At 38.9% G+C, this 20,919-nt stretch overlaps 1 protein-coding gene across 2 annotated transcripts in view; it reads right to left on the bottom strand.

Moving 5' to 3' along the window:
- The window catches only part of LOC308065322 (solute carrier organic anion transporter family member 1C1-like), a 36,739-nt gene that overhangs the window by 5,006 nt on the left and 10,814 nt on the right, over window positions 1-20,919 (bottom strand). For both annotated transcript variants that reach the window (XM_080391149.1, XM_080391148.1), the window contains exons 2-14: window positions 19,203-19,348; window positions 18,436-18,577; window positions 18,193-18,325; window positions 16,624-16,754; window positions 16,259-16,405; window positions 11,654-11,752; window positions 10,659-10,895; window positions 9,328-9,492; window positions 7,791-7,986; window positions 5,266-5,431; window positions 3,509-3,690; window positions 2,011-2,075; window positions 718-835 (exon numbers count right to left, since the gene is read on the bottom strand). In XM_080391149.1, coding sequence (XP_080247275.1) covers window positions 718-835; window positions 2,011-2,075; window positions 3,509-3,690; window positions 5,266-5,431; window positions 7,791-7,986; window positions 9,328-9,492; window positions 10,659-10,895; window positions 11,654-11,752; window positions 16,259-16,405; window positions 16,624-16,754; window positions 18,193-18,325; window positions 18,436-18,577; window positions 19,203-19,313 — 1,892 coding nt within the window. In that variant the 5' untranslated portion in view covers window positions 19,314-19,348. The remainder of the gene's footprint in view (window positions 1-717; window positions 836-2,010; window positions 2,076-3,508; window positions 3,691-5,265; window positions 5,432-7,790; window positions 7,987-9,327; window positions 9,493-10,658; window positions 10,896-11,653; window positions 11,753-16,258; window positions 16,406-16,623; window positions 16,755-18,192; window positions 18,326-18,435; window positions 18,578-19,202; window positions 19,349-20,919) is intronic.

Raw genomic sequence — 20,919 nt, 5'->3', positions numbered from 1 at the left:
GAGTGGAACCAAGTAAGATATCAAATACACTTTGGCAAAACCATCTGTTCTAAGCCAGGTATTGCTCTACGTTTTAAGGGATAACAGACAGAAAGCAAACAATCTCATGGTATTTAGCCCCAGGCAGGTTCTAATCTGGTCCTGTACTCCTAGCAGAAAAGCTTCCTGTCTGAAGAGTTCTCCTGTTCAGCAGGCTGTATCGTAGGGCTGGGACAGGAGGAGCTGTACCAGCCAGGGTTTTTTGACTGTTGTCTCAGCCTTTCCCCAGCCCCCCACTGGCAGCACTCAGTGGTCCTGGCTGCAGCTCTCCATGCACCACCAGTCACTTGGATCCCCTCCTCAAGTGGATTTTGTGACATGCCTTATACATTAGGAAGCATAGAAATGACAGATGAGGAAAAGCATCTTCAGTGCTACACTTACTCCATGTTTTTTCCAGTTTCCCACAAAACCAAAGCATCACGGAGTTATTCAGTGCACTAAGACTTCAGTAAAGGAACTCATTCTGGCAATGTAAGACTGTACTGCAATGTCATATTTCAAATTGAATAAAATTATTTGGCTTATTTGATCTATTAAGGGCTAGTAAAAATAAGGAGTTTTGGTGATTTTAGTATCCTAATCAGAGTATTGACAATTGACTTGGGTAAAGTATACCTTGGTCCTTGGTGACTCAGAAGTCAAATTCCCAACCCCTTACCAGAGGTTTTGGCTTACCTGAATGTTTTCGTATCATATACCCGGCAAGATCCAGATCCCCCACAGTTCTTTGTCCCCCATTTCAAGCAGGTCTCATCTATCAAGGCACCAAAATAAATAGGGGCTGGGAGTCCTCCTGCAAAAAAAAATTCTTATTACATCATCTCAGACATGAAGATCTCAGCATTTAATGCCACGGCAAAGAAATGAGGAAATGGATCTCAGGGTTTCTGAATTGCAGTTGCATAAAATGGGACTGAGCATCCAGCTCCAGATTTGAGATTCCAAGATTTGTTAAAATATTTAAATAAGTACCTAAAGGTAGCTGAAAGGATGGAAGATTATAGCATTATTATATTCAGTGAAGAAAATGTTAGTAATTCTACTTTAATAGCATTTTTTTTTAGATTTATAACTTTTGTTGTTTAAAGAAATAATATAACCAACATTTCTTTTTCAGTCCCCTGTGTGGAATTATGTGCCATGACATATTAATATTTATGTATACTAATGTATCTATTCAAGTATTACACAACAGTTTGCCATTAAAAATGGTTAGCTGAGTACAAAGGGCTGAAATTAAGTACTTGCTCAAAACCAACTAGGTAATAAGTGTATTTTACTTCTGTAGTACAGGAAGAATTCCTTTTAGACAGTCATAATGCTTTAATATAATTAGCAAGCTGTTTCAGGGGTAATGTGCAGTTTTGTGAAGAAAACTATTTCATAAAAGCACAATATAGATTCTCCACAGCATTCAGCTGAAATATGGAGATTAGGAGAGACATCCAAATGATTACTTGGGCTTGTCTGCATGGGGAAGATATAAAAAAATCAGCAAACAAGTGAAGATAAGGCAAGTTTGCTCGAGGCAGAACAGACTACATGTCTGAAGACTTGAATGATTATTTATTGCAGATAAACACAAGAAAGAAAATAATAGGCAGAGTACATGGTAGCTCTAAGTGAAAAATGGTCAGCAAAAGGGAACACAGTTGTTAAAGATACCCAGATTGATCAAGCTCAGGTAGTTGTGTCCGTGAATCAAATCCCAAAAATTATGATGAAATTTCCTTCCTCTCCCTGATTCCTTTGCTGCATAGGAAAAATTCTGAAGAGATAATCATACTATATAATTACATACCAGGAAACATGTAGTAACCTCCTCCAAACATTTTGAAATGCATAGTCTGATTACAAAGAAGAAGAAAATTTCTTTTATTCTCATCTGGAGCAAGGACATTGCACTGGCATGCTTTGGACTATCTCTTTGACTACATACTTGAATCCCACAAAGAAAGGAAGTTTTACCTAGTACTCTACCACCTAAAGTTTCAATCCCAACAGCAAAGGATTTCAGGTCTGGTGAAACAGATCTAAAAAGGAAACAAAAATAGTACAATAGAACAATAGAACAACGTAGCTATATCCATGCTGTGAAAATCTGCACATGCCCCAATTCAAGAGCACTGTGGCTTACCTAGCATAGCTCAGTTAAACCCTAACTAAAAAAAATTCACCACAGTTAAAGTTCAGATGTGGAGCCTCCTTCCATTAACAACAGATGAGGTCTCATTGAAATACATGGGATAATCTACAGAAACTGATCTTGAACCAAAAAGAACTGATTGTAAACTCTTTTGGGAGAAGATGCACAGGCAAATTAGAGTGAGCCAACTAGAAGTAGGCAGCTCATGTCCATAAGTTAAGCTCCAAGAATCAACCTTGCTTTAGAAGGGGCTGTATTGTGCCGTGGTGAACAGAGGGAACAAGGGTGTGCAATCTTTACTAGCTACATGCAGGTAAAACCCACCTCTGCCTTTAGTGTTCTGCAGAGGCACAGTGAATGTGAGTTACCTGGCTACAAAATCACCTCATTCCTACTAGTGGAGAAACGGTCTGTGCCCATCAGATGAATTGGAAGAGCTGATAAAAAGCAGAGGGGAGTGCTGAGCTGGCACAGGAGCAGGGGGGAGACTTGCTATGGCCAGCCCATTTCCTGAACTGTTTGTGCATCGGTATATTGTCTTTTCAGCATTAACATGAAAGGCTTGTCATTATACACATCACTGTTCTGAAAACTGCCCAGCAAAGTTAGCCTTGCCCATAATCCAGGCATGCCGTAAGAACAGCTGCACTTAGAAAATACTTCAGAAGAACCAGCAGCTTATCCAAGAGAGTTATCTAGTCATGTGCACTGCCTACTGAAGATTGCAATTCATCTGCGAGCACGAGTGGAAAGAAACTTCCACACGAAAGGCACAGAACATTGCCTTTTCTTCCAAGTGTAAAACAGCAGCGCTGCTTTACAACCAAAGGAATTAAAACAAAAATATTGCTGACATAGTTCTGTTTATACCAGCTTGACAAAAAATTGGGATATCAGACTTCTCACAACACAGAAAACATTGTGAGGCAACAAGGCAACAAAGGTGAAAGTTTTTCTCCTGAGTAATGTGAACAACATAGTCACCTTCGATATGGGTTAGCACCACATCTTATTTCGAGTTCATCGCTCTTTTAAAAACACCCCCGTCAATGGAAGTGAAAACTAATGTTCAGGATCAGCATAAGGCCCATTTACTTCATTACCAAAGTATCTACTCAGCCTCAAATTGGAGTTAAATTGGTGGGCAGGCATTTTGCTTTCTGTGCCTCTGAACAGAGCTGGATTGCAGAGTACAGGCAAAGACTCAGGGCCCCAGTTTGACCAGCATGCCATGCTTAACAATAGGAATTAAATGGTAGATACCATATTCTATTTCTCTTTCCCCAAGCTTTATGGTCAAGGTAAGGTAAAGTATTTCACCTAAACATAATCATGTATGTAGGAGTGCCTCCTAAGCCTAAAATAAATGCACATGCAGTCTGTAATGCTAAAAAATAGGGAAATGTTTTGGTACAGCTTTCTCTTTGGCATTGTCCCAGAACTGCAGAGGAATTGCCAAGCCCATGCTCTTGTACTTCCACACAGCTGCAATTGTGAAACACCTGAAAGGAGATGAGAAGAATAATTTATTTAATCAGAATTCATTTAATCAGAATTCAGCTCACAAAACTATTTTAGTAGCTAGATTTCTCGCTCCCTGTAACAGGCGGGCTCTTGTTTACACTGAAAGAACCTCCCTAATCATCTCCACAGACTGATGGCCAAGTTCATTGGTATGCTCCAGCCACTCTGAGCTGCTCCAGAGTCACAAAGCAACTGTGATTCTAGTTTCAGCCATGCCATTGCTAGGACAAAAGGTGCTCTGCGTATGCTTAAAATGGGTCAAAGCTATAAAATTCAGCCATTCTGTTCAGGAGTCCTCTGAAGTAGATGAGTAACAATAAAAAATATATATGTGGATCCAGAAATGCAAACATGTGTATCTACCATTATATATCTAAAACAGCATTTGGTGCTGGATTGAGAGCAGGCTGTTTCATAGCCTTTGAATTTAGCAGGAGACATGGGTTTGAAAACCAATTTCCCTGAAGTGAAGCACGAGAATGTTGATGGGATATATGGATAGAAGCCTGGAAGTGTTGTTTGTCTTTTTCACTATTGTTGCATGAACACAATTCTGCTTCTGCCAGAAGACACAATCATCTGTACACACTTTTTGAAACCTACTGTTTTTAATGGTCTTGCCCAGGTAGGAGCGCTTGAAGTCCTAGAAATGGCTTTGCTGATGATACACTGAACAAAATGGCCAGATGCATATTTACAGAACCTATTGGCTGTACAATTTAGTGCTATGACTTGCTTTCCTGAGCTAAGGCAGCTCAGGAAAGCGGGCAATTCCAGTATGATCTGCAACAGTTTGCAAAACCAGCACTCACAATTTTATACAGGTCTGCTGCACGTGACTTAACACCACAGGACTTTGCTAGTATAACAGGACTAGTAAAGGTCTTCTAAAGCAAACCCCTCTTGGCTGTGTTGTACCTACACAGTAAAAGATCTACTGAGAAACTTAAAGCTGAATTTATGGTCATCTTGCTAAGAAGCAAATAAACTTTAAGAAAATCTAAATTAAATTTTAAAACAAAAGCATTCAAGAAATGTAAGTTCAGAGTCTGAGGTTTTAATGTCTTTCCTGAATAGCTCATTTACCTCATGCCAGCTCTTTTAAAAACCCTCCCTGCAACCTTGTACTCAGTTTCTACGAGGTTAAAACATACAGAAGGGATGATTGTGTCTACAGCATTTCTTAATCACAAAGCCAAAAAATTAATAGATGGAGAAATCTAGCTGCTACATCTATAATCATAAAATCATAGAATAGTTTGAGTTGGAAGGGACCTTTAAAGGTCACCTAGTCCAACCCCCCCTGCAATAGCAGAGACATCTTCAACTAGATCAGGTTGCTCGGAGCCCAGTCCAACCTGACCGTGAATGTTTCCTGGGATGGGGCATCTACCACCTCTTCAGGCAACATGTTCGAGTGTTTCACCATCCTCACCGTAAAAAAGTCCTCCTTATACTAGTCTAAATCTACCCTCTTTTAGTTTAAAACCATTATCCCTTCTTCTACCACAACAGGCCTTACTAAATAATCATCTATCCACCTATATATTTACCATATTCTTTCCCATCCCAGTTGATGATTTACATCCCGCAAAGCAGGCTGTCATGTAAGTGATCCCATCAGCCCCACATACAGGGTCCCACTGATCCAGCTTGCAGCTGCAGTCAGCATTGCAACTGGCCTTGAAGCTGTTTTTGGGGAAGGAAAGATGCTTTAATCTGGAGGAAAACAGAAAGAAATGAACAAATTATTTAGTCAAATTATATAGTTAAGCAAAATATCAGTGAGTAGGCAGGAAAAACATGGAAAAAGTGAAGCAATAAACATGAACGGGTATCTGCTACTAACCAACGGACTGTGAAGTTGTCAAAGGGAGACTAAGCTAATTTCAGCTAAACCAAAGCTCTCCTGAGATTTTTCATAAAGCATGACCATTTTGATCAATTGTTGCTGAAAAGGCACTCACAAACTAGGTATTCTTGGCTGAGAGGGAATATTTGGTATCACTTTTTCACTTGAAAACTCAGCCCAAGAAAAAGAAATTCATATCTAGAATCTCTTATCACCTGCAGACTGGCCATGCTTTTGCTTAGTATTAGCTGTCATACCATATCTGGGTGCCAGAAGTGGTGATGTAAAACTACATAAAACTACAGTAGCAATTAGTCTTGACATTTTTTTCACTGGATCAGAGCCGCTTAGTGGAAACTAAAGTTGCATGAGTCTGAGTGAGAAGTGCTGCTTCTGTCTGAGCTCAGACCACACTCAGCAGCAGCAGCAGCCCTGCACCTGGGATGGGCTTGTTCCCCATTTCTTATCAGATCTCATTCCTTGTTGTATATTATCAAGGACATTCATAGCTTCCACTTTTACCAACATTTCTGTAAGAAACATCAAAATCAGGCCCCAAGGAGTTAATCTAAGTGGATGACAACTAGAACTGAGAATTTACAAAGTGGACAGCAATGCTGAGGGCATGGTAGCAGGGCTCAGTTTTCAGAAAGTGTTAGGAGTCCACCATCGACAAATCACCCCGGCTCTGAAGTCACTCACATGATAAAGGAAAAATTGTTCAGGATTTGCCTTTTCTTCCTCTTTACCCCTCAATCCAAAACACACCTCAAGGGGGTTAGATTTCCCCTAAGTCTTTTAGAGGGGAAAATAACTGGGGTTAGCCTTCGTTAGGCTGTTGCTCATCTTCAGACTACAAATTGCTGAATAGGTAAAACAGTATGTCAGTGGCTTAACCGGAGCAATCCTAGCACACGCTAAATTCTCCAGTCTCCGTTCTCCTGGAGAAACTGTAATTGCCCTTTCAGTATTTGCTGTTCTGATGTTTCTGCTTATTTTTAATTCGCTTTACAGCATGATACTGTTGCACTCAGCCAGAGTTCTCTCTGCTGTGAAGTCCTCTGACATCTTTTATGTAACTAACCAGAAACTGAACTGGGTGTCAGGTTTTCCAAGACAACTTAGATATTTCCCTGGACATAGGCTCAGTTTCAAAAAACACAGGAGTGCGTTTCTGTCTGAATTGAAAATCTAGCAAGCCCTGCTGGATTCAGTTTAATCCTTTAAAATCCCTTGAAATTTGTTGGATCAGACTGAGCTAAATTTAAACAGTAGGCAATTGTGGCAGGCTGCTAGAGTCAGAAAAATGTTCTCAGGAAAGCACGACCATGGTCCTGGTAAGGGAGGAGGAACGCCTGGCTGGGCAGCACACACTCCTGACATGAACAATTTCTACCTCCCAGCTGAGAAAATGGACACAGGCAGGTCAGCAGCTCCAGATACCCAGGGAGGCTGGTAATGCCCCACGCAGGCTGATAACTACTGATCTAGAGGATGGTCCCTTCTAGAGTCAAAGCCATTGAGGGACTACGGGGAAGACACTTCCAACATTTTTTTTTATATCCCACTCCCTACACGGTAGGAGGAGACAGGCTTTAAGTTGAAGCTTTGAAATAGAATATAAGAATTTAATTTGCCTGTGATTAATTTCATCTTAATTAGTAATTTGCAAGAATGTAGAGGTATATTGTCATCAATATGCCAATTGCCAGCAATAAACAATTTAGAAAAAGAAACGTCCACTTAAAACAAAATTTGAAGAACAAAACTGGCATATTCTGCCCTTCCCCAACACCAGGTATCATTTCAGCCTGACAAGTCTATCTCAAAACCTTGTATTTTCTTGTGTGTATCACTGACAAGGGAGTTGTAAAATGATATAATCTCAGTAGCTCCACTCTAGATGAAACCACACTGATTCACACTAGCAGATGACCTAATACAGGTCAATTTCTACAAAAAAATTGTTGTCTTTAAACAGACACATATATTAATTTTTTATGCAAAAGGATTTAGAATTATGCTACAGCAAATCAACAGAGAAGATATGTTTCAGAACTCATCCAAACTCAAACCAAGAAGTTTTCTAGAATAGAAGGTTTGTAGCCCAAAAGAGATTAAAAACCCCGATTGTTTGTGTGAGGAGGGGAATACAGGTGCGTGCACCATGTTCTGCATGGGGCAGGAAGCAACCATAAAACATGACACAACCAAGGGGATACAAACCCAGAGTAGGGCACTGTCAAACCAGCCACCTGGAGCACCTCACAACTGCATATAAAGTAGAAAAGGTTTAACAAATAGGCTGCTACAAAAGTGATGCATGCAAACTTTGCCATTTTAGTTATGTGGAGTTTGAATTTCTTGATCAGAAAGCCTCCTAAAAACATCCCCAGGATTGTGATGGGTAAAAGTATCACACCTGCAAATAGAAGGTAATGAAATGTTAACCTCTGTCACTTGCATTGACACTTTTTAGAATAAATATCTGGTTTTAGTAGTTTCCAAAATATCAAATACTGACCTATTTTCAGACTTATCCTTGAAGGTTCTGACTTTCTATTACTATTAAGTAATTTTACTTACTTCTTCATTATCTTTCAAGTCATGTTATGGCTTTAAAAAGCTTAATGCCTCAATATTCCCTGCCTTTTTACTGTACTGTTTTTTGTATGTATACAGATATAATCAAATCTATACAAGTGCCTGTTAGAAACTGGAGTAAATGAGATAGATGTCTTAGCTCATGGGCATTTCTTGATCTAAAATCAAATATTAAACTTTCTGAAAGTTACAAAAAAAATAATTCTCCAAAACAGAACATGAAAGGAAGCAATGTCTGGTTTTGCATTGGATTCCACTTTGCTCTGAGAGTGAATAACAGAAAGATTTGCATTTAGATTTAATCTCTTCAGCATTTCACAGACTCCAGCCCTAATATTTACATGCTAAATTGAGACCTTTTACAAGGTATTATTGGGAGCAGTTTGCCTTTCTCTGTGTGTTTGTTTGTTTGGGGTTTTTTTCCTGCCTCCAAAAAAAGAGGAAAAAGTAAGTTATTCCCCCATTTGTACCTGATCCGAAGCAAAGCAGCATGCCTTCAGATTAAAGTACTGGAATAACAATTCTACAATGACCTCAAACATGCTGCTTTTCTTGCCAGGTTATGAGACCATATTAATCACAGTAAGATTAATATAGTTTCAACATTCTTTTTTTTTGTAGAACATTACAAAGAACTTATTTTGAGAGAACTGGTAAATAGAAAAAGAGCTTTGAGCTCAATGAAATTACTCAGAATTTTATATTTTGGTTTCTTATTGCTTATAAAATTTGTATTTGTAAACAAAATGGAACATTTATACCATAATGTTATTCTGACAAGGAAAAATCACACGTTTCATTAGACATGTTCTAAATTAAATGTTTTTTTCTTTTAGTTGTTACGTATTGCAGTTTATGTGTGGGTTTTGTTCAAGAAAACAGACACATTCATAACCCAAATCTCACTGAGAAAAACTTCAGCCAAAAAATATCCATCCGGTTCTAATAATCCTCTAGCTCACTAATTAGGAACACTGGGAAAATTAACACTAAAATCAACATCCATTTTCAAAATATGGTAGGAAAACTAGTAAACCACTACATACTTTTCTTTAACCAAAAAAGTTCACAGAATCACCTTCTGTGATTCTAAAAGGAATCAAAATAACAAAGAAAAGCTTCCTTTTTGACACTGGGATTTAAAAAGACAGGTACCTACCAATTAGAAAGATGGCTCTTGCCACTGATACATTAAATTGCTGCTCCATAAACTTTGTTTCATAGGTTATCAACCCAACAAGAGAATTGTACTGCAGAATAGTGAGGAAGATGTACACCAGGAAAACTGGATTTCCAAACAGCTTCTTTAGAGCTGGGAAGAAATCTGCAATGGAGAGGTATATGCTGTACACCCTGCTAAACACAGAGAAGAGTTGTTTTGACATCCTTTGGATAACAAAACTAACTTTGATTTAATTACTGGCTGATATTGCAGGTTATAGTTCTTTGCCTATGAAAACACATGCTTGCTCAAGGGGGAGTTTTCTTCATTGCCAACACATGACTTACAGGAGCAGCAAGGTTGAATGGCACTGTGGATGCTGAACTGGGAATCAGAAATGCTAGATTAGCTCATGTGTGACACAGGACTATTAATCAAAGGCACTAAGGCTTGCAACACTGATTTTCAGTGTCTGTATAGGGCAGTGTCCCCAGAGGATCACTGACTTTCTATAATGTACCAAGTGAAAAGTTTGGTGTCTAAAGCAGGAGCCTCCACAAACCACACAGGAGTCCCACATGAAGCTGATATTCAGAGAAAGGAAGCACCTGACCTTAAAAAAAAGGCTGGAACCTTTCCTGACACCCTTGATTAGAGTATCTAAGTCCATGAAATTAAAGTGAAGACAAAACCTGCATTTAGCTTGCAGGCTGGCTGTTGGCACACGTGCCTAAAAGATGACGGTTCAAAACACATCTGCCATAGCCACTAAGGGGTGTACATGCATGCATACATATGAATAAAGCCCTTGAGGGAGTCCAGCAATGGGTAGTTGGGTCTGATATTTCCTGTATGAGGTTAATTTAGCATCACTGAACTCATATACAGGAGCTACGAATCCATTAAAATCCCTCCCCCAGCTGATCCAGTACTTGGAAGCAGTTTCCCTCCCACATGTTGACCTCAGTGAAGCAGTAACCTGTTACCTGTGGACTGGTCATTAATGAGGGATGGGATGCTTTCCCCCTTCTTCCTTCATAATCATAGGATTGTAGCTGTAACACATCATATGACAGCTACTGTGTTGAACTAAGAATCTCTGCTGCTCAAAGCAACAGCATGAGCTTTTTCCAGCTGCCTGACATGAGAGGACTGAAACACACCCTTAGCATGTAATTCTAATACTAAAAATTAAAAAGAGGATTTTTGTTCATCATTTGCTCTGCAAAAATGTGCATTTTTCTGAGGGTTGTGCAAATCCGTGCTCAGCTCAGAATGAATCCATGACAGAGAGTTCACATGCAAACATTTGGGCAACAATCTTTCACCTTTTACTGCCTCCGAGAACTTTAACTGCGGCTGAGCTGGGGGGTCTGTTTTACAGTGATCTCCTTGAATAGATATATGATTTATCTTCAGGTTTTCTTTCTCTCCTTCTTTTGGTAAGGAGTAAGGCAAAAACCAGAAAGGCAATGAAGCAACAAAGTTGACTGCTCCACAGAGAAGCAACCCAAGCCACCAGGCACCAACCCAACGGGTATCCTTAGGATTTATGCTGATGGTATCTATAAAATACAGAAAGACAGGAAAATAGATTAAATATCATGCAAAGCACTTAAATCTACTCTAGCTATCCTTATATGCGTTGTTTAAAGACCAGAACAGAGGTGATTTATGTTTCATATGAGGAATTGAAATGTAGCTAGTATCAGATCAGTCCCATGCAGTCAAAAATAGATCTCTCCATTTAGAGCCATGGAGATTTCCTTGCCACAATCTTCCAGCACTTTCTATGGGAATCAGTGACAGCAAGAGAGCCCTTCACCATCCAAAAATAATTTCCCTTTCTCAATTTCCTCACTGTCCCCTCTTCCTTTCATTCCCAAACTCAACAGTTTTTCCTTGAAGTTCCTCAAATTTTCCCTGGGATTAGAGACTTTGCTGCATGATTTTTAAGAGAACATAATTTTTGCCAAGTGTTGAGAGTGTCCATGAGCAAAGGCCTTTCGCTGTTCCCTCAGCGTCGGGACGGCCTCTCATTCGCTCGTTTGTTCTCAGCTGTGCAGCAAGGGTGTAACAAGCATGTGCACAAGCATAAAGAGGTGCAAAATTTTTCTTCAGTGGGGACAGGCATCTTGTATCAAGGGCAATCACACTACAATGCTGCATATATTAAAATGTAAATAACACCAGCTTTTGAGTAGGAAAAGTTTTCTAGAGAGCTCCCCTTTTTGATGTAGTATACTGGGAAGGTGCTTCTTGGCACACGGGTGCCCGTATCCAGCCATCTTCGCAGTTAGTGCACCACCCCACGGTCTCTTACCAATGTCCACAACACCAATGTCAACCCAGAGGCTGGCACAGAAGGACCCAAGCAGGAAGCCCAGGGTCGGCCCAAACATGCCGGAGGACCTCACCAGGCCTGTAAGAGAAGGGAGGCAGCACAGGAGAGTGAGAACAATGCTGCACAGAGAAACACATCTTCTTCTCTGAGGGCAAGGAAAGGAAAGAGGAAGGACAAGACAGAAGAGGGGCACAGGCCATTAGGAGATGTCTACTGGCAAGTTTCTGAACAGCAAGAAGATAATCCATAAACTGCCAACACGCTAGCTGCGTTGTGGAAGCGGGCTCCTTCACCTGCACAGGGCTTTGTTGATGCATGGTCTCATGTGGACCCCCACAAGAATTTCATTGCAAGATTGGTGTCTTGGAAGAAATAGGAAGAAAGACAATAACATTGCAATGATTTTTATCCCTCCTCCTACCTACTTCCCGCCTCAGATGTTTGTAGTTGCGTTGTTCAGCTTGTGGTGATTAACAAACGAACATACAACTCTAGACCCGTTGGATCTATCATAGGCCTACCTGCAGCTCTTTTTACAGCTTGCATGATGTTCTGTGATTGTAGAAGTCAGGAAATTTTCCTGTAGTATGCATTCAGGTCCCTAGTTTAATTTTCAGTAGCAATAGTTGATCTGACGATGTGCGTATAAGAAGGCATCTTTGCGTTTTGGAGTCACATTAGGACGACAGGGACAATAAAAGTGAGCGGACATGGAATTAGGTACAGGACCCTGAGAATATTTTCAGTAGGCAACAAGGAGATATAAGCATCCCTGTGTGTAATCAAAGTTCATTAGAAAGAATCTTTTTGGATTCAGAATGAACAAATCAGCTAACTGTTGTGTTAATACGTATTTATGCAGCTGTAAAAAGAATCAAGAAATCTAGTGACCAGGTAATGACCTCTTTGAAACCAGCTTTCAGTTTTGCTGCTGGCCTCACTGAGGCTTCCATTTCCTGCTCTGTCTTTACTTATAAAGGAGATAACACAGGATCACAAGAAAGTGGGATGGCCCTAGAGGCAAATAATAAGGTGTGAAGGTTAGTAGAAACCTAGGAAACTGGGACTGCATTTTGCTGACAGGGTATGTAGATACAGTGAATTTTGATTTTGGTGACTGCTGTTGGCAATCAACGTAAAATAAAATACCCTCAAAATAATTCAAACACAGGTCCTCACATTCCCTTGTCACTTGCGTTGATCCGTTGAAGTTTAGTTGTAAGGGGGTAACAGTTTCAAAAAAAGGTCAGTGATTTGGAATTCTGAATTCCAGCATGGAACTGACACCTAGGACCTGTTCAAAACTGCAGAAGGCTTAATTCTTTTTGAAAAAATTGAATTCTTGACCAAGTGCTTGTCTGTTCTTGCCTACATTCGGCACTATGCTCTGTAAATACTACTGTGTTTTTCTACTGCAGAGATTTTTCTCCTGTTGGTTTTGCAAAGTGTCTTCTGAATATAGTGCTTGCTCCGCTTATGATCAAGCACTACTGTAACAAACTCCTACAGCAAAATCTAATCATACAATTTTTTGGTTTTGCTTCATTGCTCCAATTGCATATTGCTTTCACTTAGTTTTCTCATTTTATTTCATTAGTCTTTTAGACTAAATTCTGATGCTTCCAAAATGACTGACTTCTACAGAGTCAGGATTTGACACTAGAAGACAGGAATTAGCTCTTTATGTTTATTTATCAGTGAGTCTAAAGTAGAACTTACTACTCAAAACTAGACAAGCTCATCTCCAAAGTTCAAATACTCAGTGGCAAATTTCAAAAATAAACACATAAAAAACAGCACACCCATACCAATGGCCTTGTGTAGTCTATGCAGTATATTTCTTTAAGCTATTAGATAAGCTATTCGATAAGCTAAGAACCATAAGGCAATAACTTTGCATATGTATAGTTTTTAAATTAAATTTCACACTTGCATACCCTTCAAATTCAAGAATGACTTCACTAAGATAATATGCTTGTATTGTGATAAAACAAAACCAAATAAGTTCACTGTGATATTTTCTCAACATATTTTTCCTTCATAATATTTCTTCGTTGTAATTAATGAACAGACTAAACCACAAAGCAAAAATCATACACGCTTGTCAGTTAATCAGCTGCTGCATATTGAACATAGCTCAGCCAAGCCCTTGTATTGATGAGTAATTCGGCATACCATAACAGGTATTAAAATTTCCAACATACATTGGCTTCAGATATGTTTCTGCTGAAGCCATGGGTTCAATAGATACAAGATTATATGCTAGTGCTCAACTCGATGAAATTTTATTCATTCAAAACCTCTTCTTTACTGAGAAACCCATGGAAGTTAAATACTCATTAAATATATTTAATTGTTTATTATACCTCTTACATGGTAAGTCTGATGACTACTGCCATTAATCAGCCATGTCAACATTCAGTTTCAAAGCAAACCAGAAATTCTTAAAAATTGGCTGCTGAAATTATATTAGTATAGGTGCAACCCTCTTATGTTTGTTGGCAACACTTCTATAGGCACGTAAACAGAAGCTAAACATCTGAAGACCATAAAATAGCTAAATAAACTAGGCGCTTAGCATGGTGCAGCATTTATGGAATAACCTCTCAGTCAGAGCAGTTGGCCTCAAAGGTCACTCCACCAAGGTCCTCTCGGAACAAAGCAACCACTGAGATCCTGAGATTCCTGACCCTTGCCAAATGCCAATTGGATTTAGACACAGACTGAGATCATTATAACTTACAGTCATACTGAGTAGAGACCCTACACAGAATTACTTCTCAGGACTGTATATGGCGTACAGTGCATTGTACCACCTCAGGACTGTGTTGATGGCCTGGTAGAACTAAGTAAATTAAAAAGGTTCTTTAAAACTCAGTCTGAAATCTATAGAATTTCCTGAAAACAAATCAATTTCCTGTCTTACAGAGTTCTACAGAAAAGCTACAGTCCTCTACTAAATTCCGTAAAGCATCTTAACAAAACCACTAATTTTACTTTTCTGTTCCTTCCTATGGCCACTCTGGTTTTATTGCTGTAAATTGTCATTTGCACTATAACTCTGCCAAAAATAGTTAAAAGGATTATATTAACACTCCATAAAAAGCTGTGTCTGCCTCAAAATAATTTACGTTCTTGCTCAACAAAACATCTAAGGGCAGGAGAAAAAGGAGAGACAAGAAGGTGGCACTTCTTGCTCAGACTCAAATAATGAGATCAATGGTCAAAATTCATCAGCAAGGCTTGACTTTTTCATTATAGGACTTTTTTTAATGTGTTTTACAAAAACACTAATCTTAAACTGATTCAGTCAATTGTTAAAAAAATCAGATATAGAAAACAACTAAAACTGGTCAAGAAAAGGAGTTTCAGCTCTGTGGAAAAGACTATTTCAATATTTACTTTTTTTGCAAATTGGGTCTGTCCATCAAAATGGTGTAAGAGACTGAAAATGGCTTTTCAGACTGTTAAAATGCAACATTTTGATACTTGTAAACAAAATACTTCCTTTCACTTGCATGACCAAAACAAATTTTCATTTTGGTTGAATCCATACTATTCTCTGTGTCTATTTTATATTTTTAATCTCACTTCCCCAATAGCCTCCAACCTGTCACGATCTCTCCCAGACCAGATTCTGACAAGAAAATATTTCAGCTGGACTTTTTTGAATACCTTCAATTAGAAGCTCAGAGGTGATTTCAAATTCTTTGAATAACTGCTGAGTGGAACTTTTGTTTTTGTCAGGTCCCTTCACAATACTTCTGTTCTCTTCAGCCTGCAGGTTTCCTCATCCCCTAATGAAGGCATTTGAAATGACCTTACCCTGTGGCATTACATACTGAGCTCTTCCTGAAACTGTGTGTCTTACTGTCTTTATGACCAATTCAATTTCATCAAGTTTACTTCAGGCAGCAGTTCTGACCTCCCTCAGCCATGCAAATACTCCATGTTATTAAATCAGTTTGGCAAGAAATTAATTTGTTTGGGTGTAAGTCTTGGTGTTTGGGCAACAACCTATCTTCCATCAAAACAACAATAAAATTTCAGTTAGAAAGAATTTGTTACAACACCCTGGCAAAGTTTGTTTGTTCATTTGGTAACTAGTGAATTTAAAAAACTTTCGTTAGGAAGTGTGCTGCATGTGAAATTTAAAAAGTCAAGTAGAAGCTTCTGAAACACGTTTACATTACCGTGATTACTTTACTGATCCTTACATTAAGGATCTTTCTCTTATCTGTGCTAGTGATTAGAAATAATTTTATCCTCTGAAGCTGCAGTACCGAAGATGATATTACAGACAAGACAGATATGACTTCTCACTTTGGAGAAATGAGTATTTTGTTATGCTTCTCTTAATCACAGAGAAAACTGGCACATGTAGCAGCAGCCACCTGGGGAAAGCAAAAGGAGCACCTGGGAAATATCTTACAAAAAAAACCCCGTAAGATCTCTTTTGCATTGTTTTTTTTGTCTCTGTATAACTCAAAATTATCCAGAATAGAGCAGATGATAGATTTTCTTGGCTACAGGAATGTCAAAGAAAAGAATGTTTAGCATAAAACCCACTCATTTGCATATTACCTATGTAAAATGCTGAGTTTTCTTCTTTAGAAAAATCATCAATGTATGAAACACCCAGTGGCATAACTGGTGCTTCCCCAATTCCACGCAAAAGGTTCCCCATCAACACAAAGAGCCACAGATAGGAATTTGTTGTTTTCTCACATCCTGCAGGCCATAAACATTTACATTTCTGTGAACATAATTCTGACAATGCTTTATTGCAACAGAAAAATAACATAAAATATGGGGATTTGCAATCATTATAGCATGGGTTTGTATATACCATGGTTTCTAACAGGGGGTTTACTGCTTTCCAGTAAAAGAGAGCGTATAAAACGGGGACAAACAGAAGAAGGGAACCCAGCATCAGAGCTTTTGCTTACCAAAATTTTTCATTGTGCTGAGAGTTTCTGTAGCATCTGTGACTGGATGGCCCTGAGACGGTGCTGGGGAACAAGCTGATACACTTGTAGAGGAGTTGTCCACAGTAACAGTTATCCTTTCATAATTATAACTGGAAAAAAACCCTATATGAACTACAACTGACACATGAAAGACTGCTTTGCAGGAAGCGTGTATGAGCCTTGTGTTCATATATATTCATTCTTGTTAGATGCAGGCAAAGCGGAGAGGCAACCCATTTCCAGTGCTTTTGCTTAAAAAAAAGATAGGTATCTTCATACCTTTTTTCAAAACGCTCTGATCATTCTAACCCAAATATTTTCTTTAGCTTAAGAGTAAAAAAGCTGTTTCCAGGGCTTAAGAGATCATTCTTTAGAGTGAAGGACAGAGGCAGAGTCCATCCACATCTGTCTACATACAACAGTGTTGATGTTTTTCTATACTGGCACCAGTTTCTTACCTATGTGACAGACATGTAACATAGAGATTTCTGCGCTAGTTTTAGCCTATCTGTGTCTATAAAGAGATTAACACAGGCTGCAGAACACACGTGTTTGTCTGTATTTAGGCAGCCAGCTACTACAGCAACTCTGCTAAGCAAATTAAAACCAGCTTGAGTACATTTACGCTACATTGGTATAAATGGAGAGCAGATATTCCCTCTGACTGTGCAGTCAAAAGGTAACCTTTAATATTGTGATGGATGACAGTGAGGTCCCCACTGCCACTATGTTTTTTTCAGTGTTGTGGAGAATGGGTAATCTTCAGAACTCGGCCGTGAGCTTGGATTAAATCAGATATTTCCATAGCTCTGTGTCTGGCCTGTGCTGTCTCCCACAGTGCAGGTTCCCAAGCAGAGCAAATGACTGTGGCCACTTCCCATATCATGGTCCTCACATACAATTCCTTTCATGCCCTCCTTTTCACAGGTATTGGTCTTGGAACTAAAGAAGATGCACAAATAAATTCTAATTTTTGAGGGGAAAAAGGGGTTTTATTTTCAACTACTATTCAGTAAGGATGCCAAAGGATTGTAGAGGTATGAACTGCTTCTAACAACAATGTAAGCACTAAAGCTTAGATGTAAAGGTGTATGTAGATACTTAACTATCCCTGAATTCAGCGGAAATACATACAAATCTACATAATTTTGAAGAGCTTAGCATGAATAGCCACCATGCAGAAAGCAACCTGTTCCATCAATATCTCAGTACAGTCCATTTAAGTATATATAAAAAAAAGGAGAACAGTTGAAAAAAAACCCGTGTGTCTACATATATGTACACCGCAGGTGAAAACTTCAACCTGCTTTATCCCTAATTATGTATAAGTCCTGTAGAAACCTGAGGTTTCTGTCTTACTTAACTATAGAAAGAGATAAGCTTTCAGAGAGGAAATCAGAAAGCCAATACTAAAAAATTCACCTATTAAAACCTTCCTGTTATCTGGAAGAAACTACTATTGTCAAGCTTTTAACTCAGGTGTAAGATTAAATAACACTTCATATGGTCAAATTTAATTAGTGCACAATGTGAAAACTCTGTATTTACCGTCCCATTAGGAACTGAGGCAACACTGACAAAAATGCTCCTAAAGACATGATGAGACATCCAACAGCAATTACTTTTGGTCGATGAACTCTTGGTCCAAGGTAGCTCACCAACACCATTACCATTAAGTTACCTGTATCAACAAGAGAGAGAACCAGTAAGATTACAAAAAGAGATATTTTTTTAAGGGGGAAAATATATTAAGAAGCAGTATTTATCCACTGTCAAAGAAAGTACACTTACCTATCTCAAAGCTGCCATCAATAATGCCAACAATTGATGATGAGATTTCAAATCTCCTTTCAATTTGACTAGACATGCTCTTCATATAGCTTCCAGAAAATCCTTTGGCAAAAAAGGAAAAAGCTAGAGCTCCAAGAAATATCTGAAGAGAGAAAAGAATTGAGTTTGCAAAGAAACAATTTTTTCTTCATGGCTGGAACGCCTGAGCAACGTACTCAAGAAACACAAAAATCAAAGTTCTGCTTTCTAATTCTCTGTGCAGAGATTCTTCCTATTGTTTTCATTAAACCAGAAGATTTTACTTTCTCTTTCAGGGTGGCCTCCAAAGCCTCTTCTACTGCAAAGAAAAAGAAAGTTGACACTGATTGTGTGCACCTTCTACCTTTCTACCCTGTACTGTTTTAGCTGTTTCCCCCCTTAGGGAAAACTTTCAGCATAATGTTGTTCATTACTGGTACTATTATTATGGCATGTCTTGTTCCTCCTACTTGTCCTGTTCTAAAAAACATGGATAAAAAGATAAAGCTGCAGCTATCACTATGACTACAGCACACCTCTAAATGATTCATTAGTAAAATATGGCCTCACTTTTTAACTTCTCAACACATTTACTAACTGCTATGTGCTTGGAATCACAACCTAGAGCATCGTTTCTAACACATGTAGTGTCAAACAGTGTCATAGAGAACTAACTAAATTTTGATAGAACTTCAAATTATCATTTTCAGTATTCCAGAGAAAATATGTTATGAGGGCTCCTTCCATACCTTTAACTTTGAACAATTATGGCACACGCTTTTGACAGGAACTGTGCTGCCATCGCTGTCCTGGAAGAGTGACTTGCCTTTAACTTCACCAGCAGTGTTTGGCCTGTCCATGGTTTTCCTCCCCCAGATCTGAAATATAGGTATTCCTGTTTGGAAAATATCACTATGATTAACTATTATTTGCATAAGAATAAAGGTTCCAATGTTTTTCAGCATACTAGACTGTGAGACATTATTTGAGATGCCTACACATTGACACCTTTTCTCAGGAAGGTTGTCAAACAGTGCTCAAAGTGTCTTTGTAATATGCTGAAGATTGATGCACCTGCTTTGTGGAGTCTGCTGTTTAAAATACTTCAGGAACTTCTTGGATAAATAGAAAATTTAGATGTAAATGGCTGACAGTTTTTAGAAATCTGCAGAGAAGGAAAGTCCCTAGGAAGCTGGAGGTTAAGAGGTTATGTCAGAGAATCACCATGCTTGAACCAATTCTTATATTCTCAATATCCACTTTCAATCACTGTTCCAGGCTAAATAGACCTTTGGTATGATCCAGTAGGCTTCTGCTATTCTATTATATTTATAAGGATTTTCTCTAACTGCATAATCTATGAATTTGCAGTAATACTGAACAGTAAGTACTCTGTACCATCCTGTCAACATTCCTAAAAACATTATTTATCGGATAAATGTTTGTAGAATCAGACCACAAATAACAACTGAGGAGAAATAGGGTAGAGAAGAGATATGGCAGGTGAAGATGTTATTAGGGAAAAAGAGGGCACTGATTAAAAGAAACCAATAATTACTGTCTTTAAGTCCACAAGTCTCCACAAGTTCCTGCAAGATAGATGATAAATATAGCTACTTCAATGAGACTGCCAAAGTTTTCCATTTAAAAATTGGCTCTGATATAACAAGTCATCTTAGTTATGTTGGTTGATGTAGACTGAGCTGATTGGGGAAACCAGCTAGTACAGAGAGATCTGGAATGATAACAAGTCAAAAAGAGCTATTGCCAAGTTCCTCTGTTGGAAAACCAGTGCAGTAGTACCGAAATCAATTAGTTAGCTTCAATATACACTGGCACATGTATTAGAGGAATATAGAGGAACATAAGTCAAGAAATTGGCCTGTAACATTTCTCCCTGCAAGACAGTGGGATCTTAGACATCCCTCTGGGAACTTCTGGAAGCTCCCCTCCTGCAGGCCCCAGGGGCCAGCTGACCCATGAGCAGAGGCCATTGAAGTGTTACAAAGGATTTCGACACCAGGGGTGGTAGTGCTGTGGCAGGGTCCTGGGCTAACCCACAATGGTCACTCTGTTCCTCTGGAGAGCTCAGTTCTCCTAAGCAAGATGTCCAGGAGCAACCTGGACTCCTAAGAAATGTCTACCCATGCCCAGAAAGGACAACACTCTCAGCAATCCAGCAGCCCCCCAAAAGTTACTCCTAATGATTGCAAACAAGCTCTAATGGTGAATAAAGAGATATAAAGCCTCATAAGCTCTCTACCTTAATTTTTTAGGTTTTAGTTCCAAATCCTACTCCAGTGGGATCCACCAAAAGTGACTATAAAAAGCAAACACATGTATATTTCAGTGATCCACATATGACATTTCTAAAGGGACCTAACCTTCCTTAGACCATCTTCAGCAGCTCTCAAATCAAAAAACACTGAAAAAAGAAGTTATAGATAATTAAATTATGGTAGCCCA

This window comes from Falco punctatus (assembly GCF_963210335.1).
Source record: "Falco punctatus genome assembly, chromosome: 6".
In the NCBI taxonomy this organism is placed as follows: Eukaryota; Metazoa; Chordata; class Aves; order Falconiformes; family Falconidae; genus Falco; species Falco punctatus.
This window is presented reverse-complemented; position numbering and strand designations above follow the sequence as displayed.